The 22,910-nt window shown below is 32.5% G+C and overlaps 2 protein-coding genes across 8 annotated transcripts; one reads left to right on the top strand and one right to left on the bottom strand.

Annotated features, from left to right (window-relative positions):
- Positions 1-398: 398 nt before the first annotated feature.
- LOC144834766 (mitochondrial coenzyme A diphosphatase NUDT8-like) lies at positions 399-8,614 on the bottom strand. 5 transcript variants are annotated; one of them, XM_078689684.1, is made up of 5 exons: positions 8,363-8,614; positions 2,359-2,689; positions 1,541-1,673; positions 1,356-1,436; positions 399-957 (listed from the first exon to the last, which is right to left on the bottom strand). In XM_078689684.1, the coding sequence occupies exons 2-5, from the start codon at positions 2,634-2,636 to the stop codon at positions 676-678; spliced, it is 774 nt and encodes a 257-aa protein (XP_078545810.1). In that variant the 5' UTR covers positions 2,637-2,689; positions 8,363-8,614; the 3' UTR covers positions 399-675. The 5 variants fall into 5 exon arrangements, with proteins under 5 accessions (XP_078545810.1, XP_078545814.1, XP_078545813.1 ...); XM_078689688.1 differs by lacking the exon at positions 8,363-8,614 and adding an exon at positions 3,812-3,834; XM_078689687.1 differs by lacking the exon at positions 8,363-8,614 and adding an exon at positions 3,301-3,319.
- On the top strand, positions 3,394-21,021 carry LOC144834770 (glutathione S-transferase kappa 1-like). Of its 3 annotated transcripts, none has more exons than XM_078689697.1 (8): positions 3,394-3,573; positions 4,025-4,106; positions 4,387-4,509; positions 5,408-5,508; positions 5,720-5,755; positions 5,923-6,039; positions 20,218-20,311; positions 20,477-21,021. In XM_078689697.1, exons 1-8 carry the CDS (start codon positions 3,499-3,501, stop codon positions 20,581-20,583), a joined length of 735 nt encoding a protein of 244 aa, XP_078545823.1. In that variant the 5' UTR covers positions 3,394-3,498; the 3' UTR covers positions 20,584-21,021. The 3 variants fall into 3 exon arrangements, with proteins under 3 accessions (XP_078545823.1, XP_078545825.1, XP_078545824.1); XM_078689699.1 differs by having other exon boundaries at positions 3,395-3,573; positions 20,218-20,304; positions 20,477-21,019; XM_078689698.1 differs by lacking the exons at positions 20,218-20,311; positions 20,477-21,021 and adding exons at positions 6,154-6,247; positions 6,416-6,784 and having other exon boundaries at positions 3,396-3,573.
- Positions 21,022-22,910: the final 1,889 nt, after the last annotated feature.

Below are 22,910 nucleotides of genomic sequence, written 5' to 3'. Positions count from 1 at the left end.
GCCACAAGTCTTATATATGTTAGGCCACCCCTCAGGACATGTTTTGATTTTGTCTCAAGTATTATACTTATGAAACGCCATGTGTGCCAAAATATTTATAACCTAGACTAGCTTATAAACCAAAGTTTGCTTGCTTGTAGCTGTGTTCATTAATTATAAACAGAAATAAGTATGTTTCTATACATACCGACCTACAACCCCTCCTCTGACAAAACTCTGTTACCTGGGGAAAGTTTTCAGAATACATTAAACAATTTGATTTTGGCCTTAAGTATTAAGCGGACTTGGCTTGCCATACTTAGTTATCCACTTTACTAGGTGTCTTTAGCTTTTTTGTGATATTGTACAGGTAGTAGGATTAAACAAACAACACAAAAGGTGACAAATTAATAGTTTATGTCATTTATTCCACTAAAATAAATATAAAATTATGTTTAAAATTGATTTAATATAATATTGCATATTATCAATTTAAGTTTTAAGACATTTGCTGCAGCAGGCCTCCCTGTCCAATATGGTTATGCTGTTACAGAATTTATGGTAAAACCAATACTCAACATTTTTAAAAAAAGCAACCGTATTATTGATTTTTATTCATCTTTTTTTTATCTCCTGCGTGTCTACCATATACTTTATCTTTTATCGGTAATTGAATAATTACATTAAAGGTCAACATCAACTTCTTGAGACAGGCTGCTGTGTTGAATCGGTAGAACTAGCTTTGATATCCAAAACCTGTTTAACAGTTGGAGTGTACATTTCCCGTAAAAGCACTTTCAAGCATTCGTCCGTCGCTATTGCTGACAAACCCCAAACTTTGTGCGCACCTCCCAGAAATACCGGCATAGTGTATGTAAAGCTTGCTCGACTAGGTGTTGCAGGTTCCCGAAAACGGGTATAACGGGTGAACAGTGGGTCTGAAAGGACAGCAATGGGGATGCTGAATATACTTGTAACCTGTATATACAAAAAAAAGTACAAAGAATTTGATTGGTGAAAAGTTCCATAGCAGAAAACACTGCTTTTGATTGGTGGGATGTTTTATAACAACAGATTCTGTATTTTGATTGGTGGGATGTTTCAAAACACTGTTATTTGTCTGTTAGGATATTTCATAACAGAAAACCCTGTTATTTGATTGGTGGAAGGTTCCATATAGAAAACACTGATTTTGATTGGTGGAATGTATTATTTTTTTAAAAATGCTGTTATTTGATTTGTGGAATGTTTCATAACAGAAAACACAGTTATTTGATTGGTGGAATGTTTCATAACAGAAAATACTGTTATTTGATTGGTGGAATGTTTCATAATTAGCAAATGCTGTTATCCGATTTGTTTTTACCCTCACTCACCTCTGATTGATTAAATTTTACTTGATCCAATTCAATTTCTCCTATGTTACATAAAACTGGAGTTACTGAAATTGTCTTGGTCTGTTGGTATAATAAATTTTCAGAGTGTGAAAGCTAGCCATTGTTTTCTGTTACAGGGCCTTTAGGATGTTGTGTGTTAGTAATATAACATCAAAAGTACATACATAGTCTGGAATAGGGTTTAGCTTTCCCCAGACTTCCACAGAGCTTGGCAGGATGTCGATCTCCTCGTGCATTTCTCTCAGACCAGTTGAAATGATGTCAGCATCACCTTCCTGCCATTTACCTCCTGGAAAACTGAAAACACAAAAGAGAACGGAAAATAATTATTGATATATTGAGTGGATTTAGTTACTCGCTTAACAATTCCAAAGTCTTGGGTTCAAATCCTGTCCAATGGCAGTTGTTGTTCTGAGAGACATCATGCATGGTACAGAGAATCTTGATTGTATGATTGCATCAGGATGATGACATTTTAATTAGATAAAATGGTCAAGTTCAGGTTTACTTGCGCTAATGCACAGCTAGAGGCTAGACTATCTTAGGGCTAGGTTCAACCATGGACCTATAAATTAAAAGTCCATGGTTCAACTAATGATAATGCACTTGTCAATTGTATGACCCACTATACGACCCCCGGGAGAGGTGCGTCATTTGTCCGTATGTGCGTCATACCCCTGCGTCAAAAACGTGACTTACCTTTAGGTGACCATGACGCACCCATTTTGACGCACTGTGCCCATGTTGTTTATGATATGATGGGTGGGTGGTAAAGTGACGGACATTGACACACCATTGATGTGACGTACCATCTACTGTAGGTTTTTTGACGCACCCCAGTGTCAATAATTATATGTAATGACGCACCCATGACGCGGGTCGTGTGGGTCACAATTGACAAGAGCATAAGCGTTGCCGTGTCCTGGAGTAACCCTAAAGACAATCTCGGTGTGATAAAGTCCAGTAGCGTCGATTGACCTACCTAACTTGACCTCTATGAGATCTAAGCTCTGTTGACCTTAGAGTGAATAAGATGGATGGTTGATTGTTCACTATACACATTGGGATACAAACGGCTGCATTTAATTTCAACCCTTTCAACATTCTTCTTAGAGGATGTACTTGGTCCATTATCTTTATTGCTCTTTCTTTGTTGTTTGACGAGAAAACATTTTCTGTTATCCAAGAAGAGGATGTTCTGTTGCTATAGTGACAACTACGCATGGAAAAGACAACTTGATACCGAAGTGACCGGTACATGCTTGCAAACGATAAATTTTATTGTAAATAAATCCTAAGATGCATGGTTGAACCTGATAAATAAAATAAAAATAATAATATTATAGTAAATTAGTTGAAAATAGCATATTAATTAAATGTTTGAAGACGGTGCTCTTTCTGAGTGCTATTAAGATGTCAACGACTAGGCCACTACTAGTACTGCTCTACTAATAATATTATATTAGTTAGTAATTACTAATAATTATTACATTATAATACTGAAATTGCACAGCTGGTTTACCACACTGGCACCGTACTTGCCAAACCCCTGCCAACACGTCACAAGCTATATGCAAAAAAGTGCAGGTACTCTTTATCGGAATATCCTAGCTAGGCCTACTAGCCTACTAAAGCTACTACTACTACCTACTGTACTCATCTGTACTGTAGTGTAGGTATACCTCCCTGGTAGTAGTAGGCTACTAACTAAGTAGTAGTAGTAGTACTAGTAGTAATACCTTCTCCGCCTGCGCATATCATTCGTTTCAAATCAATCATTTTGTCAAATGATTGTTCAAAAAAACACAATTCGTTAAACAACGGGATCTTGTACTTCTTTCAATGTGTTAATTTACTATAAATGAAACAACAGCAGTGTCTTTTGTTTGTTTTTATTTTATATGTATCCTCCTACCTACAGTACCTGCAATTACTGCATTCTGTATAAACGACTTTTTTGATCTGTTTATTGTTTATCAATATTGCGCCCTCACCACCGACGGAGAGGTTCGCGAGTAGGCCTCGCCTCCTCCGATCCTAGCCACTCTCCTAGGTGGGAAGTATGGACTTTCTGCGCTACAAAACTCAACTGGCAGCAGCAGAGAGGAACTAAATAAAGAAAATGGCTGCGCCTATAAAAAAGACGATAGAGTTGTTTTACGACGTTATATCACCATATTCTTGGCTTGCATTTGAAGTATTATTAATAATACACTTCAAAATCTTAGTCTTAGCTACACCTCTACTCTAGAGCCTACTAAAAGCTAAGTCTTAACTCTAGGCCTAGGCTGGCTAGTCCGCCCATACATGGAGTAAAGGTCCTCCTCCTGGAGGCCTAGCTAGGCCCTAGTATAGGTTTTAGGCCAGACAAGAGGCCGAGCTAAAATAAAAGGCTGTGCTGTATGCTCTTCTGTCTGCGTATGAGCTAGGCTTACTGGCTACTAGCTAGGCGGGCCAACACGTCTTTTTTTAGATAATGATCTTCCCAACATTGAACATTGACAATTGTCTAGCATGATCATATATTTATTGCATTGTTTTTTTTGGTTTTTTTTTTTGCATTGAAAGTTTCTATTTTGGGACGGCCAACAATCAATCATCGGTGTGTTTTGAAATTAACATTGAATAATTATTATTTATTGTTTTAGATATTAGGAAGGTACAGGCAAAGATGGAATATAGACTTACAATACAAGCCGTTTTTTCTAGGAGGTATAATGCAGGGAGCAGGTGATATAACATTTGTTATTTATATACTGTATCTAGGCCTGAAGCATACTGTACATGCCCACACTCCCGTATTTTAGCCTCGTATCCCGGCCAACTATTGTGCTCAATAGCTGTGCTGTAAAAAAAACAAATGTCGTTTATCGTTCATTGACCAAGTGTACCTAAAATAGCACCTGATTAATAAGTAATAAGTAACTAAGGTAGTTTGAGTAGCATTCTATAGGATTTTAATTGTAATATTTAGATGTGTTAAAACTTCACTTATTTTTTAATTTTTCAGATAATAAGCCGCCAGGGTTGAATCCTATGAAAGCAATGTACATGTTTGATGACTTAGCAATGCAACGTGATTACACCGGTGTTCCATTTTCAAAATCCATCCCAACGTCATTCTTTGAACAAAGTAAGTCAAAAGAAATTACTAAAACATGATTGTTTAAAGGTTTGCATGGCGAAGAAAAACAAAGGTTGGGGGACATCATGTTAACGTACCACAAAGGTTGGGGCATATCATGTTACCGTACCACAAAGGTTGGGGCATATCATGTTTCCGTACCACAAAGGTTGGGGCATATCATGTTACCGTACCACAAAGGTTGGGGCATATCATGTTACCGTACCACAAAGGTTGGGGGATATCATGTTACCGTACCACAAAGGTTGGGGCATATCATGTTACCATACCACAAAGGTTGGGGGATATCATGTTACCGTACCGCAAAGGTTGAGGGACATCATGTTACCGTACCACAAAGGTTGGGGGGATATCATGTTACCGTACCACAAAGGTTGAGTGACATCATGTTATTACCATATCACAAAGGTTGAGGGACATCATGTTACCGTACCACAAAGGTTGGGGCATATCATGTTACCATACCACAAAGGTTGGGGGATATCATGTTACCGTACCACAAAGGTTGGGGCATATCATGTTACCATACCACAAAGGTTAGGGCATATCATGTTACCATACCACAAAGGTTGAGGGACATCATGTTACCATACCACAAAGGTTGGGGACATCATGTTACCGTACCACAAAGGTTGGGGGATATCATGTTACTGTACCACAAAGGTTGTGGCATATCATGTTACAGTACCACAAAGGTTGGGGAATATCATGTTACAGTACCACAAAGGTTGGGGGATATCATGTTACCGTACCACAAAGGTTCAGGGATATCATGTTACCGTACCACAAAACTGACTTTTAAATGTGTTGGGAGGATTAGAGTTTCTCTAAATGTATTAAATTTTACTTTGTTACAGTTTTGATAAATGTCATTTTGTCATTCTAGGTTCTTTGACGGCACAGAGATTTTTGACCGTTGTAAATGACCAACATCCAGATGACCTTGAAGAAGTATCAAGACAATTATGGATAAGAATGTGGTCAAAGGTCAACTAGTTTTATTTTTTCTATATAATATAATTATATTAACTTATAATGTATATATCTCAGACTAAATTCTCCCCATTTTAGTATGTTCCCAATTTTAAAACAATCAAACCCCAATGGAATATATAATTATCTTATTATTGCATATATAAATATTATAATATTATATTAATTATTATTACATATATAACTTTTAAATATTTTTTTACAGGATAAAGATATTTCAGATCCCACATCCGTTCTTGAGGTATATGAATATTGAATTTTCTTTTCATAAAACATTTTTTGCAATCAAAATTACAAAAGGTTGGATTGATATTTTTGTTGATTTGGTTGAAAATTTTAATATAAATTTAATATTATATTACATGATATTTATTGTCATATCAAATTTACATCTTCAATTATTTTTAGGCAGCCCAGGCTGCTGGAATGTCTAAAGAGGTCGCTAATAAATGCATGTCAAAGGTCAAAGATCAATCAACAAAAGAAGAGTTAAAAAGAATAACAGGCATTGCACTCGAAAGTGGTGTAAGTAATTTAAAGTTTATTTTTTATTTTTTAAATTAATTCAATTTACAGTATATATTGGCGAGTCTGTTGTATACAATTACTATTCAAATAAAAAATGATTTTAATTTGTAGGCATTTGGCGCACCATGGATATTAGCTCACAATGATGGAAAAGTAAAGACATTTTGGGGAACAGATAAAATACCTCTTTTAGCTCATATAATAGGTAAAAACACATGCAAATTATCAAATACTTGTAGTAGGCATACATATTTTATTATTTTAAAGTCACTGTATTATTATCAGTATTGTCATCATATCTTTGTCAATGTTTTCATTTTCATTAGAAATTAATACTGTGATAATAATATTTTTTTAACTTTTATACTTACAGGTGAAAAATGGGAAGGTCCATTAAAACCGTCATCAAAATTATAGTCTGCTGCCCTCTACAGATTTCAGTTTGTCAAACTTTTAAACAAGATCAACATTACTGTTATTTTAATCAACAATTGTATAATGGTTTTAATTGTGATTTCAGTTAATATTTATCTACCAATATTATCTTTATGGAGGCCACTATCTTGAATTTATCACTACCGAACACCAATTTAGGAAGTAATATTGTGAACAATTAATTATAACCTTTTGAATACAGTATTAATATCAATCATAGATGTTATAAACAAAATATATTTTTAAATGATGACTTTGTTGTAAAATAATGTGTAACATTTAAAGTAAAAGAAATATCACCAGTTTATTTGCATAGTGTAAAGTTTTTATTGAAATGCTAAAATAAAAAAATGACAGAGATGACATTTAGAGTAAGTTAGGTATATCCCCTCAAACAACACCCCCTCCCCCGCCAAACCATTGTATTCTCTCTATAACACTACATCTGTATTTTAACTTTAAAGTAATCGGTGTATCTCGAAAATAGTAAATCAAAAACACTCCTTGTATTAGAATTATTAGGTTGGCATTTTGGCATCACTGGTACAAACTGAACATAAAGCATTCCTTTATTATTTTTATTTATTTCTGGTTTAATTGATTAGGAGGAGGTGGATAGATTTTGAATAATTATATAAAAATAATAATATTAAAAATAATTTGGTCTTGGGTTTGCTTTGTTTGTGTCCACACTGGAGAGCAAGTGTGATCAATTGTAAAGCTCTGTATTTACACTTTATATATGTGACAAAAAAATGTGATGTGCCCTTATATGGACATTATGATGTCGTATCTCTACCATTTGGGCATATCGCTACCATATTTGGGCACATCACACTTTGTTGGTCATGTAGACAGAGCTTAAGTTTGTTTATATTTAGACTTAAAAAATGAAGTGATTTTGGGTGACAAAGGGTGGACCTCGCGAAGCTAGTGCTACCCCTCCCACTGGACCTGGCCCTGATCGCATGATCATGACATCATGGTCTCTGCAGGTTTATTTTTGACATGCTGTAGACATCACACAATACTAAAAAAAGATAACATTTAAAAATAAACTTTATTAATAATTTTGTCCTCAAGAAAAAGTGATTTTACTTGAGTCATTGGAACAACATTGATAATAATTAACATTAATTTTACTATCATTATCAACAATAATTACATAAAAATATTCTAAAAACGTAACAATAATATACAAGACATAAGTATACACAGATGGAATATAAACGTACAGAACATATTACTTTAAAATGACAATTGTTATTTATTATACTGCAAAGTAGATTATTATTATATTATTAAATGATTTAATATTTTCTTTCTTATAACACATTAATATATAATACTATAGGCATTCATACACAACTATCACATAATGTAATATGGCAGTATGCTCACTGCATACACATTCACATTCACTACAAATGAAATATATCAAGATATTATGAAATAAGCACTGGTTTAGGCCTACTTTTGGTTTTCTAAAGATACAAACAAGATCACATTTTGTGCAAATTAGTGTTTCATTGAAAAGTCAAGCATACAAGTCTAAATTGAACATATCATATCATTTAATCATATATTATTTATTTAATCATATATTTATATTTATTTAATCATATATTTATATTTATTTAATCATATATTAGAAGGAAATAATTGTTTATAATAAGATTCATGTTTTAATGTAAAATAATTTAAAGAAAGAGAGAGTGAACACAATAATAAATATCATTTCTGTCTGTTCTTATTCTAGTCCTCCTACTAGCTAGCTAGTGTCCCACCAAGTCTTTACAATATTTAAATACTTACATTACAATAATCTCTAGCTACTTACAAACTTCAACTTTAGCAATCGAATGACTGAATGAAAAGAACATACCTCAAATATGTGCAGACTAGACAAGCCGAGTTGAGGCAGTCAGTAGTAGGCTAGTAAGTAGGCCTAGCACAGACAAACAAGGTATAAGTTCTAGACCTGTTTAGGCTAGACCTAGACTAGGCCTATGCCTACACAGTTTTCAGCTAGGCTAGGCCTAGTCTAGAGCCTAGCCTACTTTCTAGGCCGCCTAGCCTAGATAGACTCATCATTTTTTAGACATTGTTGCCTATGTTGTAGCCTACCTACTCTAGTAATAATAATAGTGCTTGATGGACAATTTATACAGATTTTTGTTCTTTGTGGCTGCAGACATTCAGTCAGATAGAACCAAATAAAATGAACGAATTTGAAAATGAAAATCTCCTCTAGCTGCTTCTGCATGCTGCAGCTGTTTTGATTACGCGTATGATGTAGACACGCGCGCGACAAGGAAGATGAATATGGATGAATTTGATGATCGCGACCAAATATATAACTAAAACAAAATTTATTTCTTTAAAAACCACAATTATAATAACAAATTATTACTAAACAGTTTTTATAACATATCAATTAATTACATGCCATTTTTAGATTTACAGATACAATTCTATTTTTTAATTACAATATTGACACTTGTGTACTGCGACTTTTACAAATGCGCTCTTTATATGAATTGAGACGTAGTGTACATTACATACTGTAGTTATTGGCGGATGATGATCGTGAATTTAATTTAAGAAAGTTATGTTTCTCTTCAAACACTCTTCAGTCAAGTAAATAATTACTTCATCTGATAGATTGCAATCCCTCATGTCAAACTCCCACAGCTTAGGACACATAATGAGTAATGAAGACATTGAATTAACATCAATGTTGTCAAAGTTATTACCAGAGATTTGGAGAGTAACTAATGCTAATTGAACTTGTTTGAGAGAACATTCTGTAACCAAGTGATTGATGACATCACCTGATAGATTGCAATACATCATGTCAAGCCTCCTCAGCTTAGGACACATAATGAGTAATGAAGACATTGAATTAACATCAATGTTGTGAAGGTTATTACAAGAGATATCGAGATAAGGTAATGCTAATTGAACTTGTTTGAGAGAACATTCTGTAACGAAGTGTTTGAATGCATCAGAGTCTCCTAGTATTAGATTCTTAATAATCGTGTGTTCGTTACATTCAGCTATGGCTAAAATGTGTGCAATTACTTTTCCCTTGCATTCCCCTTCCATCCTACCACTACTAAAATGCTTGATTTTTTCATTAAAATCCTCCATGCAATAAAGTTGCATAATCAGACGTTTAAAATGCCCATCACATTGTTCACCTGGACTAATGTGTTTAATAAACAATTCTATGGAGGTAGCTATATCGTCCGAAGGATTCTTTATTTCTAAATCTTGAATGTGGTAATTCAAAGCATTTACCACAGCTTCTTTATGGTTTTTTTTAACAAACTTTAAATTACTCGGCAGAGAGCGATATGTTGACAAACTATTTGTAACCCAGTGCTTTAAAAATGCATTAGCGTTAGCACCAAGGAAACCAATTGCAAACTCTCTTGCTTTGTATAAATACTCACTTTCTCTTATCACCTTCCATTCAGTATCATCCAATGGTGCAAGTAATCGTTTTATATCTTTCTTACATCCACACTTCATACCTTTACTTTCACATAATTTACACTCATCCCATGTATTATCATCAAATGGTGTAAGTAGCCGTCTTACATCGTCTTCGCATTCAAACTTCAAACCTTCACTTTCACATAATTTTCCAAAGTACAGTCCTACCAATGACTCAACTATCAACTTGTGGGGAGGCATGAAAACACTTTCAAAATTAGATTTTGAAATTGGTGCTTCTTCGTAAACAAATCCAAGTTTGACGGCCATGTCAATCATATTTCCTGTAGAATGTGTATCATTCAAATCTTTCATGTTTATTGAAAGTTGATTATCTTTTAAGTTTTTATACATACATTTTCCTAACAAAATCATAGCATGTATATATTTTGCTGGAGTGTGTTCAAATTTAGAAATTTTGGCAAATTGTTTTTGTTTGTTAAACTGATTTAAAATACTACGGAATAGTTGTTTAAAAAGATCAGAACTGTCACTAGGAAGACTTTGATTGTCTTCCCATAGCATACAAATTGAAAGAAGTAGCATCGGGTTTTTGCACATCAAGTATGCTTCTTTAGAAAAACGTGTCAATGTGTCAATACCTAATTCCTTTTTAAGCGACTCTCCCAATTGTGGTTTTCCAAAAAACTTGAAATGTTTGTCAATATACTTTCCTATGCTCTTGTTATTAAATCCCTTAACCCTTACATGTACGTTACATGCTTTTACAAATTCATCTATGTTCTCTAATCGGGAAGTAAGCACCACAGTACTTTTTTTGAAGTTATTCCTGCTGAAAATTCTGGTTATGGTTTGATTATTAAATCTTACTTCATCTAACCCATCGAGTAGCAAAACAATTTTGTCTTCATTTGTCAGTAGAAAATCTTCAATCAACTCTGAATTTCTTGGAAGTTTTGTACGCCTGCTGAAATCTTTAATATCTAATTGCTTTACAATTAGATCAAAGATATCATCACCTTCTTCTAAATCTCTTAAACTTAAAAGAAATACAATTTTACCTTCAAATGCTTTAATTGATTGACCAGGCGTGGCCCAGTTGTATGATAAATGTCTTAATATGGTAGTTTTACCAATTCCACCTTCGCCGTCTATGAGAGCTTTACATCCAGGTTTAGAACTGATAACATCAATCACTTCTTCTAATGTTGTTGGTTTGCTGGTTTCTTTATTGTTTTCACTTTCCGTTAGTAATTCCATATCGGTAAACATATGTGAAATGTCAACTTTGTATATATCATTCATTGTTGCAGGTGTAAATATACTGGCCTGGCTGCACTTTCCCTTTTGTACGTTAATCAGATATGTTTGTATCTTTTCTAAAAACAAAGAAAGTTATTCAATAGAGAAAATGTTATACTTTATCATATTCTATTAAGCATTTTATTATTATTATTATTATTATTATTATTGACATTAATTCATCTTAATTATTTAATTATATTTAGTTTATTTTAGTAGGCCTAAGTTGTTAACAATTATAGTGGTTTGGTTGTTCTTTTTACAGGCCTAGATAATGTCATCCCAGGTATAAATGAAATTGAAATCTGTTATAAAAAATTGCTATAATATAATTATAGCAATTTTAAACTATTTACCTAAAGTTATTGGAGTAATTGTTATCAGTTATAGCAGACTCTGTGCAATAGATATTTGTATTGCACTTTTTGTAAATATTAAGGTTATAGAGGGCGAAAAACACATTTTCTTTACTATCAGAAACAGAAAACTTGAATTGATAAAGAGGGCAGCAAACCGAAAAATAAATATACTTAATACTTAATAAATCAGAATTTTAAACGATAAATATTCTACTGCATAAAAAAAGCTTTTTTTTCTTTATGGGAGAAAAATTATAGATACATTCTAATAACTAACCTGTTTCTGACTCAACCTTATCCTGCGTTTCTTGTCCTTTTTTACTAGTAGTTGACACATCTACTGTTTAATAAATAAATAAGTGTCTTATTATTATTACTTTAAAATCATTCTACCGCATAATAAACTTCTTTATAGGAGATATTAACTAACCTGTTTCTGGTTTAAACTCTTTTTGCACTCCTTGTTCTTTTTCACTAGTGGTCGACACATTTACTGTTTAATGATAAAGAAGAATAGATAAATAGTTTAGCTAATTCAAAATAATTATACATTTTATAATATAGAAATACCATTCTAATATAAAGAAATACAGTTTTCATTTCAGAAATTTTCCAATTTAAGTAGTCAAGTTATATTGCAATTAAGGTTTTTTTTAACCAAAAAAAATCATTTTAAGTAACGCACTTGTATATAGAGGGCGACAAACACAATTTGAAATCAATCAAGAAGAAAACTTCAATTTCTGTTCAATTTCTGTTCTAACATGATCGGAAATGACGTCAAACCAGTTTAACCAAAAGAGACAATAACAAAGTAAATCAAGACTAAATACGCATTAACATCCGAGATTAGATACATTTTACAGAGAGCATAAATTCAAAAACCTTCCACCCATTGAATTATAATATTATTTGTTAATCTGTAGGCCTACTCACCAGTTTCTGATTTAACTTCTTGTTGCGTTTCTTCGTTGAACCTACCACTGGTCGGCGGCACTTCCCCTGTGTAATAACAGGAGAAATCCGAATTTACAATACTTTTAGGGATTCATTTCAGCATAAATATCTAATTAAGATATTAAACTAAACCATTCGAGTTAAATTCAAATAATGCCCGAACAAGTTTTGCTACATATTCAGCCAATGATCAGGGTTGTGGCGAACAAACAATTTATTGAGTGAATGTTGTAATTATTTTTTTTTTAGATTGGGTTTTCCCCGTCATTATTTGTAGTATGCCCCTCGAGAACAGGACCTTCTTTTTGATTTTAGTCCAAGCTTTATCTTATAATAATTTGTTGAATTAGACTTTTGTACGAATGATAAATGTAATGTATTTTTGGTTGATTTTGATTCCATAATACACTATTGTTGGAAGTCTATTGATTCCACTTGTGTGATAAGAAAACTACATCTTTTATCGGTTTTCCTCAATCTCCATATTTATTTACAATTTATAGATATACCAGTGATAATAATCACAAAATAAGAAACTTTCTATAATATCTTGTTTCTAAGCTTAATGATAAACAGTAACTAACCTGTTTCTGATTTAACTTCTTTTCGTGTTCCCTCATTACCACTGGTCGTCGGCACTTCCACTGTTTAATAAATAAACAAATAAGTAATAAACAAAACAATCTGACTCTAAAGTAAACATTAGTAGCGCAATTCAGAAAACAATTCATGTCTATAAAACATTCTTCCATTACACATTACCAACACAATAAATCATTTTGTTTGTTGAACAGCGGTACTGTAACTTACCTGTTTGTAACTTCCCATCTGTTCTCATGCTTGCGTTACTACTAGTCGGCTCTTCCTCTGTGTAAACAAATAAAAAAACATGAAATTACAGTGATTTTTACGTAATGAAACCTTTGACTATGAGTATGTATTTCATCTTGATATAAAAAAAAAAAACTATAGGCATATTCATATGAATTAAAAACAAGAATAATTTAAATTATTTTTAGAATTGGTGTTGATTTTTTTTGGTCAAAATAATACGCTATTCAAATTCAATTGTATTTTATTATAGTTAATGTATAAATAGAATACCTGTTTGTGACTCTCTGCAACCGCACCTTTCAAAACGTGAACGAAGGGTACGGAGCCAAGATCTGTTCGGCCGCCTCTTCCTTCTACTTCCTTCTTTCACTTTAGGTCGGCCCCTGTTATCCTCTTTCTGTATTCCTTGTTCGTTATTACTACTGGTCGACATTTCTTCAAATAGAAGTTAAATTAAAATTAGGCCTAAGGTGTACAAAATAAAATGTGTACACGTACACTCACAGGTTATTGCCAGTTGAAGCGCGGCGGTAAACACACAACCGTTTTATTTGCTGGTCATATAGTCATATCAACATTTGTTATTATCAATAAACACTAACAAATATTTATTGAAATTTTTTTTTGGAAAATCACAAAGGAGGCTTTTAATTATATCTTGTGTCAGATGGTCAGCATTAAGCTTGCACATCATTAAAAACACAAAATCAGTTTTGTAATGATGCAGCTTACATAACGTATAACTAACCTGTCTCTGATTTGGTTCCGTTACTACTGGTCGGCATTTCACCTGTTTTAATAATGAAATTCGAATTTACAATGCTAAATAAAAACTTTAAGCACTAGGCCTATATAATATTTGAATGGAAAAATCACAAAATAAAAACTTTCTATCTCGTGAAAGAAATGAAATACTTCGTCTTCTTTTCTAAATACATACCAAGTCTATCCTTTGCAGATTTTCCAAGACAATCTGTAAACCTGGTAATTCTTAAAGGTGTACCTAGAAGGTTTCCTTTATCTAGTATGAATACGGCATCCCATATATTTGTGAATTCAAATTTATTCAGTTCATCATAATTATGAATAACATTCTTCAAGTCATCTTGTCCAATTTCTCTCAAGGTCTGGAATAGTTGTTTACGAGATGCTGAGAGCATCTCTCCATCAACAAGTTGAACATTGTTATCTGCCATATACTGGTTTATCTGATCTACTGCTTCACTGAAACCTGTCACATTAGCTATGTCCAGCAAAAGCCTGACCTTATGCGGTGTGATTTTACCTGTTCTTTGAAGTTCATTAAATAAACTCATTGCTGTAACATCTTCACGATCAAGGTCTCCTAATGGTATGTATCCATGCAGGTAGAATCTCAACCACCTAAAATGGCGACCCACATAGTGTTTGCTAAGTTTATCTTTTAAAGTATGGAACTTTACTTCACCACATTCAGTTTTTTCTGGAATGAGGACAAAACAAAAATCATATTCACAAATATGAGTGATAAACTCATCTGAAAATATTCTGTTGTAGGCGTATAGATCAGTAGGCCCACAGTATAATTGGCTGCTGAAGTTAGAAATGTATGCCCAGAAATGGCACTATCAGAAGGTTTTTTGAGAGTGTGCAAAATTATTTGTACCTATTCTCCTTCGCTGCCTCACAATTTTAGGAATGGGCGTTTAGGTGCCCGAACATTGCACCATACTCTAAAAATGGGAAAAGGGCAATTTGTTTTGTGTTACCTGATGTTGCCATGGTTTTCAATTTAGTTTTCAATCTTCATTTCTGAAATGGAATTGTGATATTTAGGTTAAATGCTGTCAATCAATGGACAATTCATCCTGTTTTGCAAAGTAACATATAATGTATATTGCTGATTGTCACTTCATGCATCATTCATAAAACTATTTTCAAAATATGCATGAGGATGAGTGATGACCACTTTGCTGGATTCTTACCACGTGACACAAAGTTGGAGTAAAAGGACAGTTTATCACAATTAAAATGTAATGTTCTATCCTCGTATTATTTGTGCCGAAATTAGCAAAACAATTAAATCGCTGCTTCTCTCGCAGAAAAACATAAAATCTACTCCCAACATAATATAACGGCTGTTTCCTCTTTATTTTAAACAGATCAATGTTCCTACTTATAATAATGTTCAATTTTCATTCTGCTAATGAACAGGTTAAATGTCCATTTTCTTGTCATGACTCCTAGAAAAAAGGCCATATTATACATGGCTGCAGTCGCGTGCTCAAGTTAGTGTTTACCGACCGACCAACCGACCGACCGACATAGTGAGCTGTTTCACGCGACTAAAAATAAGATAAATGAGGTAGGCCTAAACTAAAAGGTATCTGGTAAAATATGGTGATTAGCGCATGTAACAATGGCATGGACAAATGTTATTCATGTGTGATGTCTCAATTGATTTTTTTTTTCAATTTGTTTACCTCCAGCCATGCTAAATGATCACAAAATCAGGGCCTTAAATCTGATTAAATCATCTCCCTTCTCCTCTATACTGACCCTGTTCTTGCCCCACCCCCTGACGTGATGATGATCCCCAAATATGTTTAATACTCATGAGCTATTGACATTTTCTTCTAAAATGTAAACACATTATAAGTAGTAAACTGAATCAAACATTATTTTTGCTTTTGTGATTCAGTTTAAGTTATCTTTTAATTTTGTTTTCGTTTCGGAAGCATGAGCTCTGGTACCTGATTTTTAAACCATAATAACAATTAGACAACAAACGAAAAACAGCCTATTACATTACAACTCACTCTCTCGTTCTCTTTGTACCATCAAACGTACAAATAATAAACTATAAATAGTTAGGCCTAGGCAATTGAATCTAAATTGGAAACTTACATTGTTGACTCATTGTAATAACATAAATACACCTTGATAGGCCCCAGCCAATCTTTGTGACGATTTCATAGCAGTCGCTGCGCCACTCCTTTTATGCTTATTGACTAAGGGCCATGACGAATGACAAAAGATATTCACGGTTTATGCAATTTCTTTCTATAAATGCACAATACACGATTAATGGAAGTATATAGATATTCTACTCAAAATTCCACACAAGTTATTTTTAGAAAAAACACAGAATCATTTGAAATAACTAAATTTCTATCAAAAACAAAAACGAAAAGAGCCCTGCAGAAGTTATCGGTCGACTTAAATAATATAAATTAGATTTAATCAGCACATGATAATGAACCCTTGTTTAAAGACTCATTTTGTAATTACAGTTTTGATTGATAATGAACCCAGGCGTATTGGCGCACCATATATTTTAGCTCACATGAGGGTGTGTGTGTGTGTGTTTTAAAGAAAAATAAAACCAACAATTCGATCCTTGATTCATCAGGGTCCTCAACAAAATACGATCTTTGTTATCACCCAGCGGATCCATGAATAACCGAACAGACTATTTTACAACTAACTCTCGTTTACATTCCTGCCACAAAACGTAAATAAACATAGAAATACCTGAATAGAACTAAAATAGAACTAAATCTAAATTGCAAACTTACAAACGAAACACTGATCTCGCACGTCCAAACAAGAATCAATTGTAACATATTGTGTTAATAATGCGCTCAGAGCGCTCCATATTACCTGACGAGTTCTAGTTGTTGGTTCTTTTTTTACTATACGCATGCGCTATCAATATTTTTTCTGCTAAAACGTAACTGAGAGAGATAGGGACCCTATACAACATTGTTGCTGCATGCTGTGCCAATAACATAAATTCACAGCCACTAAAATGCTGAGCTCTGTCTGAAACCATGTCTGTCTAAAAATGACGATTATATTTAGATCGGAAATTATGTTGACAGAGGTCCCAACTTAGAAAAATGAAAGTCAAAGGCGTGACCAAACCAAGACGAAAATACAACCAACAATAGACGATCCCTTGAATCAGGGCCTTGCTTAAATTCGGCATCACCAAAATACGATCTTTGTTATCACCCATCGGCGGATCCATAGTTTAATTACAAAACAGACTGTTTTACAACTCTCACTCTTATTCCCTTCCTACCATCGAACGTACAAATATACATAAACTATAAATACTTTTAGATTTAGCAATTATAAATCTAAATTGCAAACTTACATTGTTGGCTTTAAAAGTGAATTTGACTGGAAGATCTCATAACTTGTAATAACAGGAATACATAATGATAGGCCTACAGTCAATATTTGTGACGATTTCATAGCAGGTACTGTACCACTCCTTTTAACGGGTCAACTTTAATTGTATGTATTCATATCACATATTGACGTTGGCCATGATGTCACAAAAGCTTTTCACGGTTTGTGCATTTCTTTCTTTATAATGCACAATACACGATCACGAAAGTCTATAGATATCTCAGCTCATTATAAAATCCACATAAGTTATTTATAGAAAAGAAACAGAATCATTTGAAATAATTAAATTTATATATTTATAAAAAACCTGTAGAAGTTGTATATACCCACATAATTATAAACACATTTTATTAACCCCTTGTTTAAGACTTATCTTAAATGCACTTACAGTTTCTTCAACTTTAAATTTACCTAAATTTGAGATAGCATTTAACATACGAACGTTTCAGTAATCGAAAGAGCGCGACACAATAGCCACAACTAAAATACAATAACGTCTACATCCCGACGACGAGGATACAAATTAATAGGCTACTAGTAGCCTATTAATTTGTATCCTCGTCAATAGTAGTTTCTTCATGGTATATAATTATTGTGTCTAAGTACGCGCCTAGGAGGCTGATGATCAAATCTGTCATCAAAATGACAGGTATACAGTATATCAAACAATTTGTAGCCAACTCCCAGGTTGATCAATTTTACAACATTTTGAAGTATAGTAAAGTGTAAGGTGTGATAAATTCACAGATAGGCAATTCGATCGCCATGGTTGTTTTAGATGGTCACGTGTGACATAATGTTAAGTTGTCTATTGCACCGTCAATCGTGCCTGCATCCTTACATTGGATATCGATGATTGGTAAGCCAATAGTCACTATTATGGTGTGGAAGTTAGCGAGCTGTGCATTCCTATTGGCCCGATACCGTGCGTTTAAACGCCATATTTTGTGTTGAATTTAATGTTTATCAGTATATGTTATACGTTAATGACAATACTCTATGTATATACAAAGGATATCAAGTGACAGCCTGTGATTGGATGCTCACTTGCACAAGATGTCACTTGTTATGCAAATGAGCATAGAATAATTATTGGAACAGGGTTTAGGTATTTAAGTTGTACAGTACTAGTCGTACAGAATGTGGGCCAAGAGGGAATAACGGTTGTACACCTTAGCAAAAGGAACAACTAAGGATATTAATCTGCACACTCAGAAACCACCCAAGTGAGGACATATCGACACTAAGTACTGTATAATATAATGTACTCAAGAGTGTTGCGTGCTGTTTAATCATTATTTTTGTTAGGCTTTGTGAACATGTATAATTGTGTTAGATCATTTTAGATTCGTAATATTACCGCTTAAATTATTTACTAGAAAATGTATATTGTATATTCATTATGTTACTATAATTATGGTCGTCGTCGAGGAAGAGGAGCCATACTGCAAAACTGACTTTAATTGTTAATCCCACATGCTATGGGAGAATTAGAATTTCTATAAATTTATTAAATCATACTTGTCACAATTTTGATAATAAATGTCATTTTGTCATTCAGGTTCTTTGACGGCACAGAGATTTTTGACCGTTGTAAATGACCAACATCCAGATGACCTTGAAGAAGTATCAAGACAATTATGGATAAGAATGTGGTCAAAGGTCAACTAGTTCCAAACATTTATTATTTATATATAATATAATTATATTAACTTAAAATGTATATATCTTAATTTTCCCCATATTAGTATGTTCCCAATTTTAAAACAATCAAACCCCAATGGAATATATAATTATCTTATTATTGCATATATAAATATTATAATATTATATTAATTATTATTACATATATAACTTTTAAATATTTTTTTACAGGATAAAGATATTTCAGATCCTACATCTGTTCTTGAGGTATATGAATATTGAATTTTCTTTTCATAAAACTTTTTTGCAATCAAAATTACAAAAGGTTGGATTGATATTTTTGTTGATTTGGTTGAAAATTTTAATATAAATTTAATATTATATTACATGATATTTATTGTCATATCAAATTTACATCTTCAATTATTTTTAGGCAGCCCAGGCTGCTGGAATGTCTAAAGAGGTCGCTAATAAATGCATGTCAAAGGTCAAAGATCAATCAACAAAAGAAGAGTTAAAAAGAATAACAGGCATTGCACTCGAAAGTGGTGCAAGTAATTTAAAGTTTAACTTTAACTTTAACTTTATTTCGTCCACATGGGAAAATATTTTGAGTGCTTTTCACAAAATTGTACAACAATATATAAAAACGTTACATATAAAAAAAAAAAAAAAAAAAAAAAAAAAAAGTTTATCTTTTATTTTTAAAATTAATTCAATTTACAGTATATATTGGCGAGTCTGTTTTACAATTAAATATTCAAATAAAAAACGTGATTTTAATTTGTAGGCATCATTATTTCGTCCACATGGGAAAATATTTTGAGTGCTTTTCACAAAATTGTACAACAATATATAAAAACGTTACATATAAAAAAAAAAAAAAAAAAAAAAAAAAAAAAGTTTATCTTTTATTTTTAAAATTAATTCAATTTACAGTATATATTGGCGAGTCTGTTTTACAATTAAATATTCAAATAAAAAACGTGATTTTAATTTGTAGGCATTTGGCGCACCATGGATATTAGCTCACAAAGATGGAGAAGTAAAGACATTTTGGGGAACAGATCAAATACCTCTTTTAGCTCATGTAATAAGTAAAAACGCATACAAATTATCAAATACTTGTAGTAGGCATACGTATTTTAGTATTTTAAAATCACTGTATTATTATCAGTATTGTCATCATATCTGTGTTAATGTTTTCATTTTCATTAGAAATTAATACTGTGATAATATTTTTTAAACTTTTATACTTACAGGTGAAAAATGGGAAGGTCCATTAAAACATCAAAATTATAGTCTGCTGCCCTATACAGGTTTCAGTTTGTCAAACTTTTTAAACAGATCAACATTACTGTTATTTTAAACAAACATTGTATCATGGTTTTAATTGTGATTACAAATAATATTTGTGTTTATCTACCAATATTATATTCATTAAGACCACTATTTTTAATTCATCATTACAAGAAACCAATTTAGGATGTAATATTGTGAAAAATTGATTATAACCAAACCTTTAAAATTGATGAATACTGTATTAAAATCAACGATATTATAAACAATATATAATATAAACGGTGACTTTGTTGTAAAATAATGTGTAACATTAAAGTAAAAGAATTATCACCAGTTTATTTGCATAGTGTTTAGTTTTTATTAAAACAGCTAAAATATATATTATAGTACAGTAATCGAAGACTTGGACCTTTACAAAAAAATTTAGAGTAAGTTAGGTCCATCCCCTCAAACACCCTCCCCTACCAAACCATTGTATTCTCTCTATTATAACACTACATGTGTATTTTAACTTTAAATTGATCTGCGCTTCTCGAAAATAGTAATAAAAAACACTCCTTGTATTAGAATGATTAGGTTGGCATTTTGACTGAACTTATCACTGTTACAAACTGAACATAAAGCATTCCTTTATTATGCAAAAATATTAAAAAATAACATTTTTGTTTACTTCTGGTTTAATTGGTTAGGACGAGGTGGATAGGTTTTTGAATGAAAGTTTTTAATAAATAGTTTGTTTTTTATGGGTTTGCTACTAAAGCTCTGTCCACACTGGAGAGCAAGAAGTGTGATGAATTGTAAAGCTCTGTCTTTACACTTTGTGACAACAAAATGTGATGTGTCCATATATGGACATTATGATATCGTATCTCTACCATTTGGGCATATCGCTACCATATTTGGGCACATCACACTTTGTTGGTCATGTAGACAGAGCTTAAGTTTGTTTATATTTAGACTTAAAAAATGAAGTGATTTTGGGTGACAAAAGTGGACCTCGCGAAACTAGTGCTACCCCTCCCACTGGACCTTCCCCTGATCACATGATTATGACATCATGGTCTTTGCAGGTTTATTTTTGACATACTGTAGACATCACACAATACTAAAAAAACATAACATTTAAAAAAACTTTACTATTAATTTTGACTCCAGACATTGGAACAACATTCATTAATAATTACATTACTATCAAAAATAATTACATAAAAATATTCTAAAAACTTAACAATAATAATATACAAAACATAAGTATACACAGATGGAATATAACGTACAGAACATATTACTTTAAAATGACAATTGTTATTTATTATACTGCAAAGTAAGTAGATTATTAATATATTATTAAATTATTTAATATTTTCTTATAACACATTAATATATAATCTCATATAATACTATATAGGCATTCATACACAACTATCACATAATGTAATATGGCAGTATGCTCACTGCATACACATTCACATTTACTACAAATGAAATATATTAAGATATTTATGAAATAGGCACTGGTTTAGGCCTACTTTTCGTTTTCTGAAGATCCAAACAAAATAATATTTTGTGCAAATTAGTGCTTCATTGAAAAGTCAACTATACAAGTGTCAGATAAATTGAACATATCATTTCATTGTATATATTTAATTTATTCATTTAGGCCTAGAAGGAAATAATTGTTACAAGATTCATTTTTTTTTTAAAGAGAGTGAACACTTTATGATATCATCCCTGGCTGTTCTAAAATACTTATTCTAGTCCCCCTAATAATTAGCTAGTGTCCCACCAAGTATTTACAATAAGTAAAAATAAATAATTACATTCTACTCTAGGCCTAGCCTAGGCCTACATACAAACTCAACTTTAGCAATCAAATGACTGAATGAAAAGAACAACATAGCCTACCTCAAATATGTGCAGACTAGACAAGCCAAGTTGAGGCAGTCAGTAGTAGGCTAGTAAGTAGGCCTAGCACAGGCAAACAAGGTATAAGTTCTAGACCTATTTAGGCTAGGCCTAGGCCTACAGAGTTTTCAGCTAGTATACTATAGTATAGTAGCAGCTGCAGCTGTTTTGACTACGCGTATGATGTAGACACGCGCGCGACAAGGAAGATGAATATGGATGAATTTGATGATCGCGACCAAATATATAACTAAACAAAATTTATTTCTTTAAAAACCATAATTATAATAACAAATTATTATTAAACAGTTTTTATAACTTTGCAATTAATTACATGCCATTTTTAGATTTACAGATACAATTCTATTTTGTAATTACAATATTGACACTTGTGTACTGCGACTTTTACAAATGCGCTCTTTATATCAATTGAGACGTAGTGTACATTACATACTGTAGTTATTGGCGGATGATGATCGTGAATTTAAT

This window comes from Antedon bifida, chromosome 2, assembly GCF_963402885.1.
Source record: "Antedon bifida chromosome 2, ecAntBifi1.1, whole genome shotgun sequence".
NCBI lineage: Eukaryota > Metazoa > Echinodermata > Crinoidea > Comatulida > Antedonidae > Antedon > Antedon bifida.
Note: the sequence above shows the minus strand (reverse complement) of the source record. Positions and strands in the feature narration are given on the sequence as shown.